At 36.4% G+C, this 20,820-nt stretch overlaps 1 protein-coding gene across 1 annotated transcript; it reads right to left on the reverse strand.

Annotated features, from left to right (window-relative positions):
• Positions 1-361: 361 nt before the first annotated feature.
• TYRP1 (tyrosinase related protein 1) lies at positions 362-18,503 on the reverse strand. Its single transcript, XM_072959428.1, has 8 exons — positions 18,330-18,503; positions 17,428-17,892; positions 16,021-16,343; positions 13,310-13,514; positions 9,226-9,393; positions 6,828-7,007; positions 2,259-2,405; positions 362-1,443 (listed from the first exon to the last, which is right to left on the reverse strand). Exons 2-8 carry the CDS (start codon positions 17,810-17,812, stop codon positions 1,238-1,240), a joined length of 1,614 nt encoding a protein of 537 aa, XP_072815529.1. The 5' UTR covers positions 17,813-17,892; positions 18,330-18,503; the 3' UTR covers positions 362-1,237.
• Positions 18,504-20,820: the final 2,317 nt, after the last annotated feature.

Here is a 20,820-nt window from a genome sequence, read left to right on the forward strand (position 1 = left end):
TGAAACAATACTCCTGCTATAAACATCCTCCTGCACTAACATGTTTTGCCTGTTTATCTTGTGTGCATCACTAATGTAGGGAGACCCAGCAACCAAGCAGGTGTATAGAACTTTAATCTCATTTCTGTTTATTGATTGGAAATACCAGACTACTCATTTTCTACAGTGTATGATTACTATTGATATTCTTTCTTTTTACACATTTTAATTAAAATGTTAGTTCACTATGACCAGTCTAGAGGGGTTCTTCATTGGGAATATTGTTTCAGTAGTACAAGATCAAAAAGAGAAAAACTATTTTGTTTAAAGATAGGAAGATATTAAAGAATGATAGTCTTGCAGAATTGCACAGAAAAGGGGGACTGATGAAATAATGTTTTATTTTGAAAAAAAAAGCTGATAAATGACAAGAAAATGATATTTGAAATAAACACAATGTACTCAATGCTGCTTGCAGGGCACATATCTTCTCTACCACGATGCCTTCCTTGTGCACCTCTAAGATATTAGAGGAGAAATTGGAAGGTGAAATATACGGGTAGGCAGTATATTTTAGTATGAATCACTTTCTTCAGTGATTCAAGACGTAGAAGAACAGCGTTACAAACATAGGCAGTATCAACCGTCTTTTAAACAAAATGAAGCTTTTACCTCATGAAAGTGTGACAAATGTCATTTTGTTGTGGCCTTGAATCTTAGACTACATAATATATGCTGATGCCCAAAGGGGAAAACTAGTCTGAAAAAACTGAGATTCCTTTTACAATTTCATAGAATTAATTTTAACTACAAATGTGATTTCCTTTAAATCTGTTGGTCAGGGTCAATAAATAGAAGTGTAGTTATGTTTAACATCATAGAAATGCCTACTTACGTATTTGAATCAGGGATTTACTATCAGTCAGGATTTTCTCTACAGTATAGACAACGTATAACAACTTATTTACATTGTCATATAGTTGACCTTTGGAACATGCCCCAAATCTTCACACTATCTGCTTAAATACCACAGAATGGGTGCAACCTACTATTTTAAATAGAGCTGTAAAGAGAAGCCTTTGACAAGACTGTGACTTTTTCCAGTCCTGGAAGATAATATCTGAAGCTTTTAATTCCAACCTGTGCATGCAGAAGGAAGGAAGTAACCGAAGGAAAGAAAATAACAGTAAGTCAATCAGTTATTTTTCAGCCATGTGGTTTTAAGATACTAATGCAGAGGAGAATATGCCGCTTGTCATTAGACCATAGACTGATTAGGATTATGGGTCTTTTCATATTCTTCAGCATAGCGTTGATGGTGATCTGTGAGGAGAGGCTGATGTGCTCCATCCATGTTGCTTCTGGCACGAATCAGACATGAAGCACCCACAAAAATGACTGCAACCAGTAACAGCGAAGCAGCCACCACAATGGTGATGATCTCAGAAATGCTAAAACTCTGACCTGTTTGAAAAAGAAAATGAGAGCAAAAGATAAACGGCAAAATGGTTGCCAACCACAATTGGACACCCTAAATGTAGCCACTGTTCCAGACAGCTGACATCTTCAGGGCACTTCCTAATTCCTTACAGTGAGTGGGCCCTGTTGGGGAAGTTATTATTTCCCTTCTAAAGGTGAGGAAATGACAGCTCAGAGTTTGAGCCACCCACCCAAGCTCACTTGGTAGGTAGGCAGGAGAGTTAGTTTTCGTGCCTTTGGTGCCCAGGTCTTTTGGGATCCAGATCCTGTGCTCTTTCACCGTCCCCTGTTGCCTTTGTTAAGAAAGGGATTTACAATTAAATAAGAAGGTTTTAAATTTCAAAACCTCGGGAAAAATCAGCTCAGAATACCTCACTTCATCTCCTTTTTTAAGGATAAATAAATGGAGGCAACATTATGTATTAGAAAAATCAGGGCATATTACACAGGGCTAAGCTGAAAACTACTAGAAATGTGTAATCTTTGACAATTACTCTCTCTGGGCCTCGTCTTCCTTATTTGTCAAATGAGGATTTTAATACTTACCTCAAAGGGCTTGTAAGGGTTAAATGAAGTAGTGTGCTAGAGTCAGCTCAATACCAGGTCAATACCAGTCAGCTCTCAACAAACTCACTTTCTCAAATTCACTCCCTTTATCCCCAAATAAAAATCTACATGAAAGCTTTTAAATCCAAGAGGAAAACTGTGGATTACTTCATCTCAGGAACCTGTGATGACTATAAGGGTAACACATTTGCTTTTGGAAATTTCCATCGTAAAAATCCACTTTCAATACTCACTTGACCATTGAACCTCGTAAGTATATCCCAGGTTGTCCGGAGCAGTAACAAACATTTCCATGTTGGTAACTGGAGGCCAGAATGGCACCATATTGTATTGTCTATTATGTCCAATAGGGGCATTTTCTAATGGAAATATGGATATATCTAAAATATGTCAGAGATACCTTGTTAGTAGACATAATAAAGTTAGTTTTAACACATTATTATGTTCTGAAGGTGACCCAAAATACTCAAGGATAACATTAAAAATTCTTTCATAATTTACACTGAATAAAGACATAAAAGAAGTTATGGGCTACACTACAGCAGCCCAGGGAATTGCATAAAACAGAGCTCAAGTGCTTTGAGTATAGTACTCAAAAACGGAGAAAGAAAGTTGAATAGTAAGGAAGTTTTCGTATTTTCTCATCTCTTGATTTATCATTACTTGTTTCACTTTTAAATTACAGAAACTAATTTGAATAAAATTCATTAAACTTTTTTTCAAAGCGGAAGGAAAGACAGACCTGTAATATGCTGTAACATCATCTATAATTTAAATTTGAGAGACTGTGTTTCTAATGGAGGTTTGTCCTTGACTGTGAATATTTCTATTGAGTATTTCTCATTTTTTTTCTGTTTACTTTCAGAGAAATAAATATTAATTTTTCCCTTGGGTTTTATGCTGTTAGCACAAATTACTTAACATTTTGAATCAAGGTCCTAGAATCCGATTTATTGACTGCCACCTCTTATCTCTCTACTTAAATATAAACCATAGACATTTATATTACTAGTGAGGCTCTGTTGACAGGAGTAAAAAGAGTGGTGTTTTAGCATCAATTCTGAAGAAAAATTGATAATAGAAATGGCAAGTAGTGTTAATAATTTTGTAAGTTTAAATTTAGTTACTTTAAAATTTGGTGATTTTTAAATTTACTGTGAATTAATGCTAATTAAGTATTTATCCATGAAAGTCTGTTGAGCCCCTTCTAGGGCCAGGCACTGATCTAAGCATGTGGGCTATGGCATTGAACAAAACAGACAAGATTCCTGCCCTCAAGGAACTCATATTAATTATTTATTACAGTTGGATTTTAAAGCTAATAATTTAAATATTTTTTTAAACTTCCCATTTCATCTTTGCTGAGTTCTGACTTGATCTGCCTCAGCCCAGTTCAGTTTCAGCTGTGTGTAAAGTTGTGTCCATCAAAATAAATGCAGGAATAGAGGGATACTGGTAAACATAACAATAACAAGTAGATCGCCATGTTACTTCCTTAGGTCACACCCTTCAATGGCTCCTCATCACCAATTTGTGTACAAATCTTTTCAACAATCCTACCAACAGGTAGGAAAGTTCCAAGAGGGAAAGTATTTCTGTATGTTTTGTATGCTGTATTTTTGACACCTAGAATAATGCCTAGGAAATAGCAGGTGCTCAGTAATATTTTTTTCCCTCAGCTTTATTAAGGCACAGTGTACAACATACTGATTTGCAAATAGGTAACAGATATTGACAAATAGCTAACATCACTAATCACTGGAAAATGCAGATTAAAAACCAGGCGATATCACCTCATACCTGATGGGATGACTATTATGAGAAAAACAAGAGATAACAAGCATTGGTAAGGGTGTGGAGAAAGGGATACCCTTGTGCACTGTTGGTGGGAATTGCTCACAGAAACCATTGTAGAAAACAGTATGGAAGATTAAAAGCAGAACTGTTGTATGATCCGGCAGTCCCACTTATGGATGTATATCCACATGGAATGAAATCAGTAAATGGAATAAATAATCCGTGTTCTCATTTTCACTGCAGCATTATTCACAGTAGCCAAGATACAGAATCAAATAATATTTGTGGGAGAACTTAAGTGTGTGTGTGCTTATTACTTCAGTTCTCTCAGGGCATAATACATCAAGTAGTGACTGGTCTGGGACATGTATAAACTGTATCTTCTCAAAAATGCACTGAACTTCTGGGCTGCTATAGTTAACACTTAATTCATGTGATTCTCAGTTTTAAAATAAAGAAATTGAATTGAATGTGTACGAGGATACAAAATGTTAACGGATAGAAAGTAACATTATACTAAATAGAGTTTGGATACTTTACACTGTAAAATCTTATACCTAATGAGAGGATTCTGTAATGGACATTACGTTGTGAATGATGGGTTATTTCCCTCATAAAATGTAATTCTTATTCCATTCTGACCCTTAAAATTCTAAAATTCTATGGTAAGAAGACATATATATATATATATATATATATACACAAACACACATACACCTTCTGATACATGTTGAAAAATAATTCCGTTCTCTACTCCTAGACTTATTTTCAGTAAATACCTCTGCTTTATGGATAATTTTAGAAATGCTTCCAAGTTTTTTTTCTAACATAGCTGTCCTATGACACTGTTTTCTAAGGAATATTTGCATATGCCTGAAATATTCAAGAAGGTGATAAATTATTTGGGTTTAGCTTTTATATAATTTATAAGTGTTTATATTAGCCTGTCCTAGAAGTTTGTGGCCACATTTTATCAGAAATAATGCTGCAGGTTATTTATCTAGTTTTCATTTATGGTACTTCTCCCTGCACTACTGTCCAGGTAATTCAGAGGCTTTATGTCATGTGCAGTACAAACAGGGGGAGCAGGAAGAAAGTAAACAGGAAACAGAGGTATTTTTCTGGTTCATCGGTGATCTTTAGATTAAGATCTGGAGAACTTCTAACAAATTGTTATGAGTATGAAATAATTATATTTTCAATCAAGATATGCAAGACAGAGGAATACATGTTTTATAGTTGAAAGAAAAATCCACTTAAGAGACTTGCCAGATTACTCAAGATTCTCATTTCCTCTGAAAAACTAACATTCATGGCATTGTGAATGGCTGAATAACTACAGCATACGCATTGCTCTCTAGTTTCCAGGTTGTATGTTTAATAAAAATTTGTTTTGTTCATTTCTAAACCTATTAATTCCAGTTACTTGTTACTGAAATTAAAGTAATCTACCAAGATGTACATACATTAATGATTATGATTATTAAAAGAGAAGGATGTCACTTTCATAAGAAATAAATTGAGTGCTTTGGAAAGATTTGTTAAGGATGAGTGGCTGCAGTATTGCCCTAGAATTAACAGTGGGCAAGTATGATTGTTAAGGGTTAGGGAAGCATTATGAAATTTTAGAATAATACTGTACTCAGATTGCAGTGTTAGGGTTGTTAGTTTCTTGTTTCACTTTAAAGAAATAGACACTATCAACTATAGATAACTCATTATGATTATATGTATGTATATAAACACACATGGAAAATAAGGTGGAACTCCAATCAATGCATTGATAGCAGAGTGACAAGTGAAAAAATATTGATATTTAAGCTATTTATTTCTTAAATGATGAAATTTTCAGATGAAATGAACTATTTTGGACAACTCCTCAGTTAATGATCCTAAACAGGTTAGATCAGAGGCTTCTGTACACACAAACATGCACACGCACGCACGCATGCACACACCCACTCACTCAGAAATAATAGATGGCCCAATGGATGGATGAGTCAATAGATAATCTCCAGTATTATGTTTATGTGCATGATGAAGTGAAGGCACAGAAGTCAACCTTTAGAACACTTTTAAAATATGAAAATTTATGCTATTCTAGCCAGTGGAAGTACATTCATTGTTTGAAAAGTAATACGACGTTCTCAACTGAGTAGAAGTGAGGAGAAAGCAGCCTTGAAATAATACTTTAAAGAATGCATTAAGATGAACTTAAAAGAGATTTCCTATGGCATGATATAAAAGCCAGCATTAACTTTTCAAGTTGAATAAAATTTCCATTTGTGAGAGGCCATAAAGTAATAAAAATCAAAACTGGATTATGAATATAATTTTTCTGTCTGTGGGGATATCAGAGAAGAGTTCTTTAAGATTTTCACATTCTTATTAAAAAGCAATGAGGATGTTCATTGGAAGATATGAGAAAGGAAGATTGTGGAAACATAGTAGTCATCTTTTCATGGTAAAAAAAAAAAAAAAAGGAAATCTTACGGTTACCAGGGGAAAGGGGGTGGGAAAACATAAATTTGGGAGTATAAGATTTGCAAATGATAACCACTATATAGAAAAATAGATAAAAAAAACAAATTTCTTCTGTATAGCACAGGAAACTATATTCAATATTTTATAATAACCTGTAATGAAAAAGAATATGAAAACAAATATATGTATATATATATGCATGACTAGGACATTGTGCTGTACAGCAGATATTGACACATTGTAACTAACTGTACTTCAATTTAAAAAAAAAGGAGACAGGATTACCTTTTTAGTTCTAGTGGATGTTAATAAGTATCATTTTATACTAACTATTCTGAGAGACTTCCTGTCTGCCTTTTCAAAGCAGTTTGGAATATTTGGAAATGGCTAGATTTTATAGCTATTTTATCGTTATTGTAAAGTGTAGTTTAAGTGTGTCACATGCTTAGCTTAAAGTGGTAAGTGTGCTGTCTGGACCGTCCCCTTGTTGAGCCTGCAAAAAACATGTGAAAGAGTCTCACCAGCGTTGTATCTCCTCAGCCACTCATCAAAGATGGCGTCAGTGAAAGTGTGCAGGAGGACAAAAATAGGATCATTGGGAGATAAATGAGTTTGTCCTCCAGTTCCGTTTAGGAATAAATGAGCCAAGTTGTGAAGGCTTCGAACAGCAGGGTCGTACCTTCCTGAGGGATCACTGTAACCTAGATATAAAAATAAGGATGAGAATAGTAAAAACCATCACAAATATCTTACTTTTCAAGTCAAAAACAGTGATGATATTGGGAAACAATTTTTCCCAAGCTTGTCAGGCCAATTTTTACCTTAATATAATAGCATGGCTCCTCTGTACCTATGGTTGGTGGCATTTGTTTGCTATATTGAGAGCCAGGTTAGTTTTAAGCTAGTGGCATGCCATTCTAAATGTAGCCTCTAGGTTAAAAATAATGACCTGTAAACCATACCAGTCAAAATATATAGAACACTCTATTTTGACAAGGCAAACCTAGGTCTACACGAAAATAAAGACAGTGGAAATCTTCAGCTTCTACAAAAAAGTGCTGATACAATTGAGAGAACACCATTCTGACTTGCTTGGAAGTTAAATTGCCAGATGTTACTTTAGTCTCCTACCTTCTTCCTTTTGAGTGACTATCAGCATGTTTATTTTTGGAGAATTATTTTTATGGAGAAGTTACAATTTCTCAGAGGTTTCCTGCCATCTCTGCACTAGTTTTAAACATCTGAAAAGACTGCTATCGAAACATTTATAGAAATTTTGATGATAATCTCTATTCCGTATATATATAATTATACACACATAGTCTCCAAATATATTTCCATATTGTATATGTATTTCACATATATCATATATAATCCCATATACTATACATATTGCATCTCCATTTACGTATAATACATATTTCCCATATTATTATATATAGCATGTATATTTCTCACATATATCCCCGTATTATATTTATCATGTATATATATTAAGGCGAGGACAAAAATAGGTCAAAAAAGAGGGTCTGTGATGTGTGGGGGGGGGCTACAAGTGTGTCCAGCTGGCTTGAATGACCAGTGATGGGAGAGCTATATGTTACCAAACAAAGTTAGAGTTTAAAATCCGTTAACTTAGTTGTGTAATTATAGTCACTCATTCATTTTTCATATATTTTCTTCCATTATTTTTTGACTCAAAAAACATTTAAAGATGGCCTGTAATGAATGTAGGACATGGTTAGGTCCTAGTCTTTCTATACATTTCGTCAGGAAATCAGTATAATTTGTCTTTTGACTGGGCATCAATAAGACACAAGCTGTGAATTATTTATGAAATCACTACTTATAGCCTTAGTTTATATATACCAGCTTAGTCAAAATACAGTGATTATTTATTGAGTCATCTCCAAGTCAGTGCACTCATATGTAGTTATTAAAATCAGCATAAATATGGAAAAGAATGACATAATTTTGATGATAAAAGGGAGATAATTGAAAATAACTATACATCAAGTATCTTAGATCATGGGAAAAGAGAGATTTATTCTCTTTGTGGGGGGGTGGTTCTAGCATGTGCAATGTTGTATTTAAGGTAAAATTTGATAATAACAAGTTTATCAGAAAGTTAAATATGATTCTATTATTTTAAGACTTTAAATATGTACCATGCATATCATGCATATTTAGAAGTATCAAAATTTATTTTATAAAGACACTAGTTTAGAAAACTTGAATTTGAATCTGTGCTCTGTTACTAACTAGCTGGATATCTTTGGAAATTCATTTGACTTCATTGGACCTCAGTTTCTTAGCTTTAATATACTTTGAGTTAAACAAGGAAAACCAAATTAAGTATCTCTAGATGCTAGTTTGAATTTTTAATAGATTTCTTAAAGAAGAAGTTCCAGGACAATACCTAGATAAAACATATACCCAACTCAGGATCTTTTAGTGTTAACTTTTTAGGAAAAAATTTAATAATCTCTCAAAGCCTTGGATATTATTTGCTTGTACTAGAATTTGGTATAGTTATACACATACTGGCCAGCAACCTAACTTTGAGTTTAAATACCTTTTAAGCATTTGAAGAGAATGAAGAGTAGTTCCCAAGGGCTTCTCTTAATGATACAAAGAGCTTCATAACTTTTCTTTATGAAAGTTCTTTTTTAATCAGGGAATTGTGACTATATCATAGCAGGCAGGACTGGTCACATAAACTCACAGGATCAATCTGGCATTCAAAGGTTTCCAAAGAAATCTGGGTTGGTTTGTTTATTTTTGTTTGTTTGGGGAGGGCAGGTAATTAGGTTTTACTTATTTAATGGAGGTCCTGGGGATTGAACCCAGTCTGGGTTTGAATACTTCAGGTTCCTGTGACCCCTAGAGCAGTGCGGAGCACCGGTTGCCTTTACTTGCCTTCCACTGTGTTTCGGAAGCTGTTTGTGGAATTGGAATAAAAAGGAGGCGTGTCAAATAAACCAACTTCCAAGCACTGAGCGACATCCTGTGGTTCAGGAAGGCGTTGCACCATGGGTCTCGCCACGTTTCCTGCTGGATTTCTCCTAATTGGCCCACCCTCAGTGCCTGGGGAAAAGATGGGACAGGCAAACACTTGGAGAACATTCAGAGATCTTATCATTGCTTTTTAAATTTGTCTACATAACATGAACACTGAAAGACAGGTTTTCCATGGTAAAAGAGAAAAAAAATTTGAATGCATATTTAGTGGCATTAAAGTGAGAAAAACCCAAGTTACCATGTCCAACTTCTGTGATTAGGGAAGATATGTGATACACAAAATCATCTGAAGAAAGAGATAATCACGATAACAGGTAGAGGTCCTGGTATTTATTAAATCAACATGTGTTGCTCTCACTAGAATGTGCTAAAATGAAAATTCAATGGAAAACTGAATGTGGCCAAAATAATCTCATAAACTGAAGCTCTACACTGAAATCCATATTTCACACATATTTGAAATTTTGTACTTGAATGCTGTCTGTTTCTAGCCTTTAGAGAAATAAAGCAAAACAACCTTCAACCTCTCTGGGAAGTAGTCTATATTTCAATGAACACATACTTTCCAGCAATTAATGTGAGAAATAAAAATTTCGAGTGTCAGTAAGACAAACAGGTAAACAAAGAGCTGTGATACGGGGATAATACGCACCTCTAGGCACACACAGATGCTCAGGGGCGGAAAGGAGGGGGGAAGAGAGAGAGAGAGACACCAGTCCTTCCCATAGAGAGGGCTGGGAGCTTCCCAGGCCTTCAGGAAGGCTTCATTTAGGAAGAGAAGTTTGCAAAGAGCCCTGAAGGACTGAGGAGAATTTCCATAGGTGAAATAGGAGAAGTTTTACAAGTCAAACATTGTAGGTAGAGGTAATAGCAAGAGATGATCAGCTTTCTTCTACCTATAATTTAAGCCCCATTAAATACTCTGTTCTTGATTAGTGGTAGGTCCCTCAGTCTGGACACCATGCCTGGCATATAATAGACACTAACTAGTTTTTTGGTGTGTGTTGTTATGTGGGGAAATTGGGTTGACTGTAAAAGATGGCCTGTATGGGGAATAGCTTGCCTGAGGTAATGTGGCAACGTAAGGGAGTAGTGGACGGTGGGAAAGATTAGAAGCTACACCAGAACCACATTGTGAAGAAGTCAAAAAGCAAGATGAGACTGTTACATTTAATTCATCAGGAAGTGGGGAGAGGTCTTAGGTAAATGGGAGAAGAGGAGATTGGGTAGGAACATTTTGTGTTAGTTTGTCTCAGGCACTGGAGAGGAGTGTTGGTGCCCTCGAGGGCAACATGCAGAATAATACAGTGGGGTGGGACAGGTGATATTACAACATCTACCTCTGTTTATTTTCACTGATTGATGCAATCTCCGATGTTGTATGCCTTATAATTAATGTAATGATTGGTACTTGATGAATCAGTATAGCTAACTTCATTTATAGAATACAAAAATAAAATGCATGCCTATAGCGAGGTTGGAAAGTATACGTGCATTTTTTAGATGCATGTTATCATCAAATCCTTCAGAAAGCACTGGCTAAACTGTCAATTCAAGCTGATGTTTTGGGGATTACTGTTCAGAGAGCTGTCAGTCCATCCCAAGAAAAAAGTACTGATTACGTGAGTTTTGAAAACACGACAGCCTGATTTGCCTACATGGAGTTTCGTAGTGGAGAATTCTGATAGTAAAGAAATGAGTTAAACCTTTTTCATTTTAATCCAATGATTTTTAAATTTATTTGCACTTAGACAACTTCTGTCATTGAACCAACTAACATCCTATGGATGGATTGGAGTCATGTGGAATTTCTACGCAGGAATGAATGTCTGAAGTAGAAAGTATATTTGGGAAGTATTGTGAAGAAAAAGTGTGCTTTTCAAATGGTGAATCAAAGATGATAATTTAGTGGCTGAAAGAATGTTAGGTGTCAATAATTAATTTTTTCAGTATATTGAGTTTGGTGCAGTCATGAAATATTGGTGAGATATTGTCCAAAAAGCATATGAAGACATAAGCATGGGATGTCTAAGGGAAGGTTTGATCTAAAGATGTACATGTGTGAGTGCCCTGTAAAAGATGATGAGTGGAACCACAGAAATGGATAATTTCATCCAAGAAGAAAAGTAGAGAGAGGAAAAAATTACTATGAGAATTAAGTAAGATACCTTATTAAAGCATTTGCCACCATATCAGACACATAATATGTGCTCAATAAGATGTTAGTTTTTTTTTTCTTTTACTGGCCTAATAAATAAAATGATTGGTATTTACATCTTGAAGTAAATCAAAAGGTAACCTGGAAATTTGTTTCACTTAAAGTATATAACTTTAATTTTTCATGAAACTAGGTGTCTGAATTATGAGACTTGTTATTTTAACTGACAAGAAAAATTATGATATAATCTTCTCTCCTTTCTTTCTGTATCCTGTGCTGTAATTTTATTTACCCATTTAAATCATGCTCTGTTTTGGTACTCAGTCATCCGTATGAGTGGAAAATACCTGGAGAACTCCCAGGTCAAAATTCAATAGCCCAGGCAGAAAGAGCTGAGTATTTTGGTATGTAAAGATACACTGAACCTCAGTTTCATCTCCCTGCCACAAGGTGGGAGTGCTCATTCAGCAGGCCAAATAACAATTTATTCTAATTTTTAAACTTAGTAGAAAATTTTATATACTTATTTTGCTTATTCCTATATTCAGCTAAATAATATTTTTTTATTGAAGGAGAGTTGATTTACAATGTTGTGTTAGTTCTGGTATGCAGTATAGTGATTCAGTTATGCATATATATTTTTTTATTCTTCATTATAAATTATTATAAGCTATTGAATATAATTCCCTGTAGCTGTATAGTTGGACCTTGTTTATCTATTCTATATATAATAATTTGTATCTGCCAATCCCAAACTCTTAATTTATCCTCCTTTCAATAATCTTCTAGTGGTGAAAACATCTACCTAATTTCTTCATTCTATGTAAAATATTCTCTACTTAAGTTTACAAAGTAATTGAATATCTGATGCTTAAAAAACATACGCAGAATAAACGTTACATGTATGATAATAAATTCTCATAATTCTAGTTTTTATATGGAAGAACAAAAGTTCAAAATAGCCAACCATGCCTGAAGAAGAAAAATAAGATGGGGTAGAAAGACCCTGATAATTAAGACCTTGTGTTAGTAGCAAGGGACAGATATGAACATGATCCAAGGACAGTCACAGAAAGCTCCACATGAACAGACCCACATAGGAGAGAAACTTGACCTATGGCACAGGTGGCACTCAGATCACTGGAAAAAGGGTGCTAGGGTAGCTGGTTAAGCCTTCTCTTTCTGGGTTCACTTTGGGAGAGCTGGAAAGAGCAAGCTGGCAGACTTCTGTACAGTATCTTTGTTTTCTTAAAGGTATCCTGCATATCACCTTTTGATTTTTAACCTTCTGACTAGAAGTCAACAAAATAGTTAAAATAACAAAATAGTAACCATTATTATGTAATAATACCATTATATAATAATAATAAAGAGAGTGTGTGTGTATGTGTGTGTGTGTGTGTATGCATTCATGCATGCATGTATTTATGGCACTTCCAATTCTTTCTGCATATTTCAGATTTCCTAGGGAAACATTTTCTGTGAAATTCCAACACAGGACACATGACTGCTAAGCAATGGTGAGTGAACTAAGAGGATTAAGTAATGCAAATAGACATTTCCAATATAAGAAGGGGAGCAATGCACTGACCAGACTGCTCAAGAAAAGCAGTATAAAAATGTATAGCCACTTTCTTTTTCCCCTGGAGCATGCAGATTGCTTTGACTATCCTAGGTGCTCAGTAAGTATCTGTACATCCATTCTCCAGAATAAAAGTGGATTTTGGTGTGAAGCCCTTAGTAGAATGAAAAGTCTTTGGGCAACACATTTAGTCTCTTTACTTAAGAGGGAATTCAGAATTCTCGATGTCATTTGGAACTTACTGTTACAAAGGGTTCCCAGGGTGTCGTAATCTTCCAAGGATTCACAGACCACTCGCCATTGAGAAAAGACAGAGTTTGGGCTTATCAGTGTGAAATCAAAGTTGCTTCTCGATCCCATCAAGTCATCCGTGCAAATATCACAGACGTTCTTCCCGGTGGCAAAATTCCAGTAAGGAAGGGAGAAAGAAGGATCCTGCAGCATTTCCTAGATCACAGAAACTCTGTTAGCATTCTCTGCTTTTGTTTAAAATTCTCCCTTTGCTTGGCTTGCTCCCTGGCAGTCTGTCTCTGTTAGTTCTCTGCAGCCACGTGGGAACCAGGTAGTGTGTCAGTGGTGTCTGAAGGGCTAGAGGAAGTAAATACCGTATTTAACAAAGCCTCTAATTTAGTACAAGAGGTCACTTATGCAGTAGAAGGAATGAAACCCAACTCATTATACAGAAGTTTCTGCAAATGCTTTGGGGGAGGCATCTTCCTTTTCTTTTTTTTAAGCAGGTAATTAAAACTGGATAGACCAGAAATTATCAGTAACTTCTACTCCTTGACACTTCCACATCCTTTTGTTTTCCTATCTCTAATTCAGGCGTCACTAACTCAGGCTGGAGCCAGACCCAGCCTTGAGATATGTTACATGAAGCAGTGCTTTTGGTTTTGTTTGTTTGTTTGTTTTTTAATTTAACTGGAATGGCTTTAGGCGTTTAGATTCTGGTATGACTACAGACTACAGAGGCTCTTTCCCACTTGCTTTATCCACCTGGGCACTGAAAGCATTTTCCTCAGAGACCTCGCTTTGGACTGTAACCTATGAAGATGCAGGCTTCTGCCTGAAACTAATACAGACAGGGAATGCTAAAGGGACACAAAATAGTTCTTTCTGCACATGGTTCCTTAGACCAGGACCTAGTTTCCATTTAGTGCTGATCTCAACAGTTTAAAAAATGCTGGACTAAGGTCACATGCTGTTTTTTTTTTTTTTTTAATATTGGGTTCCTTAAAACACACATTTATTGTGTTTGTCATTTCTGATTCCTTTTGGCTCTGGGGGAGTTCTGTTTAAAATGTGGGTATGAATGTAGGGATAGCCATTGTTTTATCTCACCTTGCAAGCAGTTAGTACATTTTTGTTTTTTTAATATAAACCCTTGCTGGGAAACACTTCCTTGTCCTCAGGGTATTGTAGAGGGTCAGAAGCTTTCCAGAGCATCCCCACTTACTGATCTCTAGGGGTTTGCAGTACTCGTTTAGATGCCATTGTTCTGGTTCACAGAAATTAGTGACAGCTTCCAAGGGATCATTAAGCGTCAGCTTGTGGTTCGCAACTGACATTTGGGAGCTGGAGAATATTCATGTGGCATTTCAACTGTGCACTGCATTTAGGCTGTAATGTACTGGATCCCTTGTGCTGTTGGGTTTGAAAAACGGAAGTCATAGGGGTTGAAGTTGACTCAGGCAAAATTGCAGCTTTTACATACTTTCCACCTGCCCTTTCATTTTGGTGTGCCCATGGGAAAATGACTTGAAGGCATGAAGATTTAGGGTCGATTATAAATGACAGATTTATCTACTCATAATCTACTAAATATCTTACTTGAAATCAGAGCTATAAAATAGGAAGTTCTGAGTATCAAATGAATTCATTTACTCACTCTCAAACTGCATATAGATGGACTACTTACGTATGAATATTCTGTTCTGTATTTTTTGTGCATTAAATCTCTCCCTTCAATCCATTATTTTCTCAGATAGTGCTGGGTACAAGCCTGCCACAAATCAGTTAATGAATCTGCCCTCAGATATTTTCTCTGCCCTCAGATATTTTTAGATTAATTTTCAGATTTTAATTTGGGGGGAAAGATTCATTGCTGTTATTTTGCATATGAAACAGTCCATTTGTGGATTTCCTAGTTGAGATCTAATACTTTGAAGATTCATTTTAAAATTACAATGTTTTTCTTAAGATATAGAGCAGTTAGTAAAACAAACAATAGCAAAGTATTTATGTTAGCATACTTTAATATTTTAATGTGATTTTAGCTTATCTCCTTAAAAGTGTACAGGAAATAACTGTGTTTGGTTTGATTTTCACTTTATGCCAAAAAAGCCTACACCTTTTAAATGAAAGTGATGTCTGAGAGACAGGATGTTTTTAATAGTTTTCTTCTATAAGCCTCAAAGTTGTAGGGAGCATAGAAAGAAAATGGAATTCAATTAAAATATGACACTGTAAGTGAAAAGTATTTTTTTCATAATTTAACCCCTATACCATGCCAGAAAGAATCATCAGTTGGGATTTGGAAGAATGAGAAGTTATAACACTAGCTTCATCCAAACCAGGAGGAGGTACTGGTTTACATTTGGGGAGGAAGACATGTCAAAATGAGATTCCTTTGTTGCAAACCACGCGAGGGTCATTTTTTCAATGACAGAGCTGGAGAATACGTCCAGTGCTTTAATTCACACCTATAAATGTCTCCACCGGCTTCCTCATCATTGATGTGACTTTCTTTTCACTTTGCAAAGGATAAAGATTAATTGATAAGGGAGTAATTAGTATAGGGAGAAGCTTAGCAGAATGTCAGAAGCAGATTAATAATGTGAAATTGCTTGGTCAGTGCCTGTTTTGATCATTCGGAACACAGTGAATTAAGACGACTTACAAGCATGGCGCCTCCTGCGTAAAGGCTATGAAAGTGGAAGTGTTTGGTGCGTACCTGCATGTCTCTCTCCAGCTGCAGCAGGTGGTACCTGTGCCACGTGAGAAATGCTGGTCCCTCGTGAGAGAAATCCACTTCACCAAAGCTCTCCTGCCCTGCCCCAAGGAAAGTCTTTTTGACGGAGTAGTAGTGGGTCCAGACAAAGTAGTTATAAATGGAAATGTTCTCAAATTGGGGCGTGTTGCCGTCTGGCCCCAATATTTCCTCTGATCTCCTGGTGGCGATGACAAACTGAGGGTGATTTGTGCGCTTTGCCATATCCAGGGCCCGGATGAAACGGTTCTTTTCTTCAGTACTTAAGTCCAATAGGTTTCTCCTGACTTTAGGGATACAGAATTCAAACGTGAAAACATCTGCCTTGTGAGCGTGGGTAGAGAATGAGCCTAAATAATCGTTAAGCACCATGTCGTCTTCACCCAGTAATGATAATTCGCATGTTTGCTCATATCACCTTAGACTGTTAAAAATACCCCTGGCTAAAATCCCTTCTTCAGGCCTGCTTCTTCTCTCCCTTCCACTCCCTCTCTTTCTCTCTCTGACTTACTCGAGGATTCCTGTTACTTTTCCTTTATCTGATGGTGGACTTTATGATTCTGCGATCCTGCTGTGTTTACCTCTGTTCACTACTGGCATATTTCTTGGAATTTCCTACCTTATTAATATCATAAATTTTTCAAAGCCATGGTATGTGGTATAGCATAGTGGTTAATACCAGAGCCTCGTTCCATGACTCTGCCCACATTTCTTGAAGCATCAGTTTTTCATTCAGGCGTGTGTGCATGGGAAAATACCTGCCTTACAGAGTTGGAAAGATTAAAGAGTATGCACATACAAAGCACTTAGACCAGAGCCTGGCTCATAATAAAGCCTCCATCAACGTTCTGTTAAACTCTTGCTCCTATGTTTGCTATACAGAGAACAGTCGAGTATTGCTGGCTGTTACTATTTAAAGCTTTCTCATTCATTGCTCTTTAGGCTGCAGGCCAGGCTCATTGTGTAAAATGACTGAACTTGATCAGAGAGGGAAACGCCTTTGTGGTCAGCCAGGGAAGAGGGGGAAGCTCATGGATTAGAGCTGGACAGATCTCAGTGTGAATTCCAGGTTTCCCACATACCGGCTACATGGATTTGACCTTCCTGTCTAACTTAGGACATTTAAAACAATGACCTTGAGAAGTTACTAAAAGGTCCAATTATAAACACTTAGCACACTCCTAGTATCAATTGGTTGCTCAACAAATGTTTTGGAAGGATATGTTATTAGTCAGAAGACTGGAGCATCAATTTCAACTCTTTACATCAAATACATTTCTTAGCCTCTCTAAGCAGCTCAGATGATTTAGGATTCTGTTGAGTGTGTGGAGTCCCATGCAGAACCGGGTATCTGTTCACACCTCCACTTACCTGTGAGAACCCTCTGGTCACAGGCAGGTCCTCTCCATCCAGGACGGCAAGTTCCACAGTTGTATCCTGAGAAATTGCCATTGCAGTGGCATGTCCTGTTGAAGAACCGTGTGGGCCACTTCTCTCTGTCATCTCGGCCATCGTGTGGGTACTGGGCACTGTGGGGTCGGGAGTCAACCGTCAGGGCATCACACCTGCCCCTTCCTGATGAGGAACCACAGCGGTCAGTACCAGGCCCGGACAGTGGGGACAGATCTGGGCAACACACACCACTTCTCAGAGCCTCAGGGGTGGCACAGTCCCTTGGGAATTGAGCCCAGGCCTGCTGGAAAAAAAGCAGGGTCAAGAAGGTGTATCCCAGAGAGAGGAGTTTCCAGGCTTCCATTCTGCTTGTAGTTAGAATGCAGGACGAGGCTCTGGTTGGTAGCCCTTTGTGTAGAGACTGGGGCACACGTGAAAATCAAGCTGGAAAGGAAAAAGCAAAATGGAATTATGCAAGTTTTTTTGAACTGTTACAAATAGCAGGAGCCCCTGCCCAACCCACCTTCAAAGTGCTTTTCCTGTCTGTGAAATGACATTTCAAAAAAAGGCTAAAACTAAGGATTTACCTTTAAAAATTTAACAGCTATCATGTCTACAAAATGAATTCCCTGTCCTAGTTATTTAATTTTCTTCATTTCAAATTTCTATTTATACATCAAAAAATAGTTATCCTGGAGGTCATTTATGAAAAGCACTCATGAGCAGGTCGCCACCATTAATGACATTTAAGCATGGAGCTGAAAGAGGAAGGCTTGGAAGCAGATTTCTGGCCAGTTAATTTCCATGATTCCAAGTCCCCCATATCCTGATGGAGTTTTAGCAGGGGTCTACCCACTCCCCATAGAGCTTCCCAACAGTACCTTGAACTCCAGAGGGAATTCTCTGCTCAGCCTCTCTTAGATCTCAGTGTTTTATATTTGCTTCTTCCCTGATGTCAGAGCTGTTAATTGCCTGTGGGTTTCTGCCTGATAACTAATCTCAAAGCTCTTCACCCAAAGTGGCAGGGGCTGGTCCTCTCTTCCACCCTTTACTAATCCCCTTTCACTTCAGTGAGTTTTTCTGCTCTTTAAGATTTTGGGTAGCACATGATTGCTTTCCCACTGGTTTCCTTGTGATGCTTAAAGTTTTAAGAAAAGGTCAGAGCCATTAGTTTTGAATACAGTGAGTCAGAGAAACTAGAGAGCTTTTGTTTTCATTGTACAGATTTAATTTTTTCCTTTGACAGTATATCTTTATTTTTTGGCTTGGGGGGGTGGGTAAGTTAATTCAGTTTATTTATTTATTTAAAAAAATTCTTTTAATGGAAGCACTGGAGGTTGAACCCAGGACCTTGTGCATACTAAGCACACACTCTACCACTGAGCTGTACCCTCTCTGCCCCAACAGTGTCTTTTTTTTTCCTCTCCTTTTTCAGTTTTATTAGGTAGAATTATTACAGTTTGACTGCACATACACATTATATTGCATGTAAATGGATATCTATAGTATGCTGCACTTTTTTTAGTTTACATATATGTACTAATTATTGTTTCTAAGGACAGATTAGATCTTTAGCTCAACAGTATACCTTTTGAAGATAAAATGTGATTACTTATGTTTTCCTAGTGATAAAGGGCTAGCTAGGCTATGCTTGTACCTGATGGTAGCTTTTGGTTGTATTCAGTCTTGAAAATAGATACTGACATTCTTAAAATTTCTAGGGAGAATAATTGCAGTAGAAAAATCGTCAGATGCAGTTACACCAACCCCCATGACATTGGCTGTCATGGCGTCTGCCAGTACTGACGGGCGATACTTCAGACCCCTTACTCCACTGGGGTGGTGTTCATCTCTGTGACAGAGCATCACAGGGGCACTGCTAAGTCTGTTGCTGAGAAAATGACCACCTATTAGCTTATTCTTTCCTACCTTCTCTGCAGGCAGTCTTAAGTCAATGAACTAAGGGTAATAGAGTTATGTATTTCAAGATGAGTTTTCCTCTGGAGCTGAGAACCCATACATATGAAATCAGCCTTCAAAACTAATCTTTAGTTTGGAATACATAATTACTGTACAAAAGTTATCAGAATTCATAATCAGGATTAACTGTGCTATTTGAGTCTCAGCCAAAAAATTGTCCAGGAACCGATATAAGGGACTTGGGTATATGATTACAAACAAAAAGCCAACCAAGGCTGTGTCTATAAATTAAGATAAAAAAGAATAAGATGGATCTAGGACATGGCTCTTTGTACAGGCCATCAGCGTGATTTATTACAGCTGTATCAAGCCATGGTTATTAAGATTTGTGTCTGTAAATCTTAAGTGTTATTCTTTTTAAATTTATTTTCATATTATGGTCTGTCATGTATATAACAGTCTATTAATGTGAATATCTCTTAGGATATTTCCTTAAATGTTTTGAAAAACAAAGCAATCCTTGTTATGATCTATTCCATACATAGACACCGAAAGTCCCTTTTTTTCCCCCTGGATCTCTAAGGCATTAGAATCACAGAAGTGCTAGCTAGCTTCTTTACTGTATAAGTAGGCTTCAGTGACCAGACTTTTTTAACCAATACTATGTATCCAAGCTGTTACCTATAGCAATATTTTATGTTTGTTTTTAACTGATACATGAATGTAAGAATATACTTGATATATATCCATTCTCCTGTTAGTGAACATTTGGGTTATTTTCCAAGATTTTTAATTTTTTTTTTGGTCTATAAAGAGTGTTCCTATAGTCTTGTAAATGTTTCTTTTTGAACACATATATAAGAATTTCTTGTGGTAAATATCTGGAAAGTGGATTGCTAGTCATAGGATTTGTGAATGTTTGTAAGATAATTTTCAGCTGTTTTCCAAAGTGGTTGTATCAGTGTATATTCCCACCAGTGATACATGAGATTTCTTATTGGTTCACGAACTTCCTAACACTTGGTAGACTTGATTGACATATATAGATATAAATATTTCATATATCTTAATAGCTAATATGTTTTAATATGCTCTTGAGCTTTTATCTGTTCTGTTTCCTTTATTGTGAAATGTTTTTTCATGTGTTTTGCCCATTTTAGAATTACGTTTTTGTCTTTTTGATATAGATGAGTTCTTTCTGTATTCTGGTTTCTAATCTTCTGTCTGATAAATATATTGAAAATATCTTGCTCTAATTTATGGCTTAGTTTTTGCATTCTTGATACAATCTTCTGATGATTAGTAGTTTATTAATTTTTTGTTGAAGTATAGTCAGTTACAGTGTGTCAATTTCTGGTGTACAGCACAATGTCCCAGTCCTGCATATACATGCAAATATTCATTTTTATATTCTTTCTTATTAAAGGTTATTACAATATATTGAATATAGTT

This window comes from Vicugna pacos, chromosome 4 (assembly GCF_048564905.1).
Source record: "Vicugna pacos chromosome 4, VicPac4, whole genome shotgun sequence".
Taxonomy (NCBI): domain Eukaryota; kingdom Metazoa; phylum Chordata; class Mammalia; order Artiodactyla; family Camelidae; genus Vicugna; species Vicugna pacos.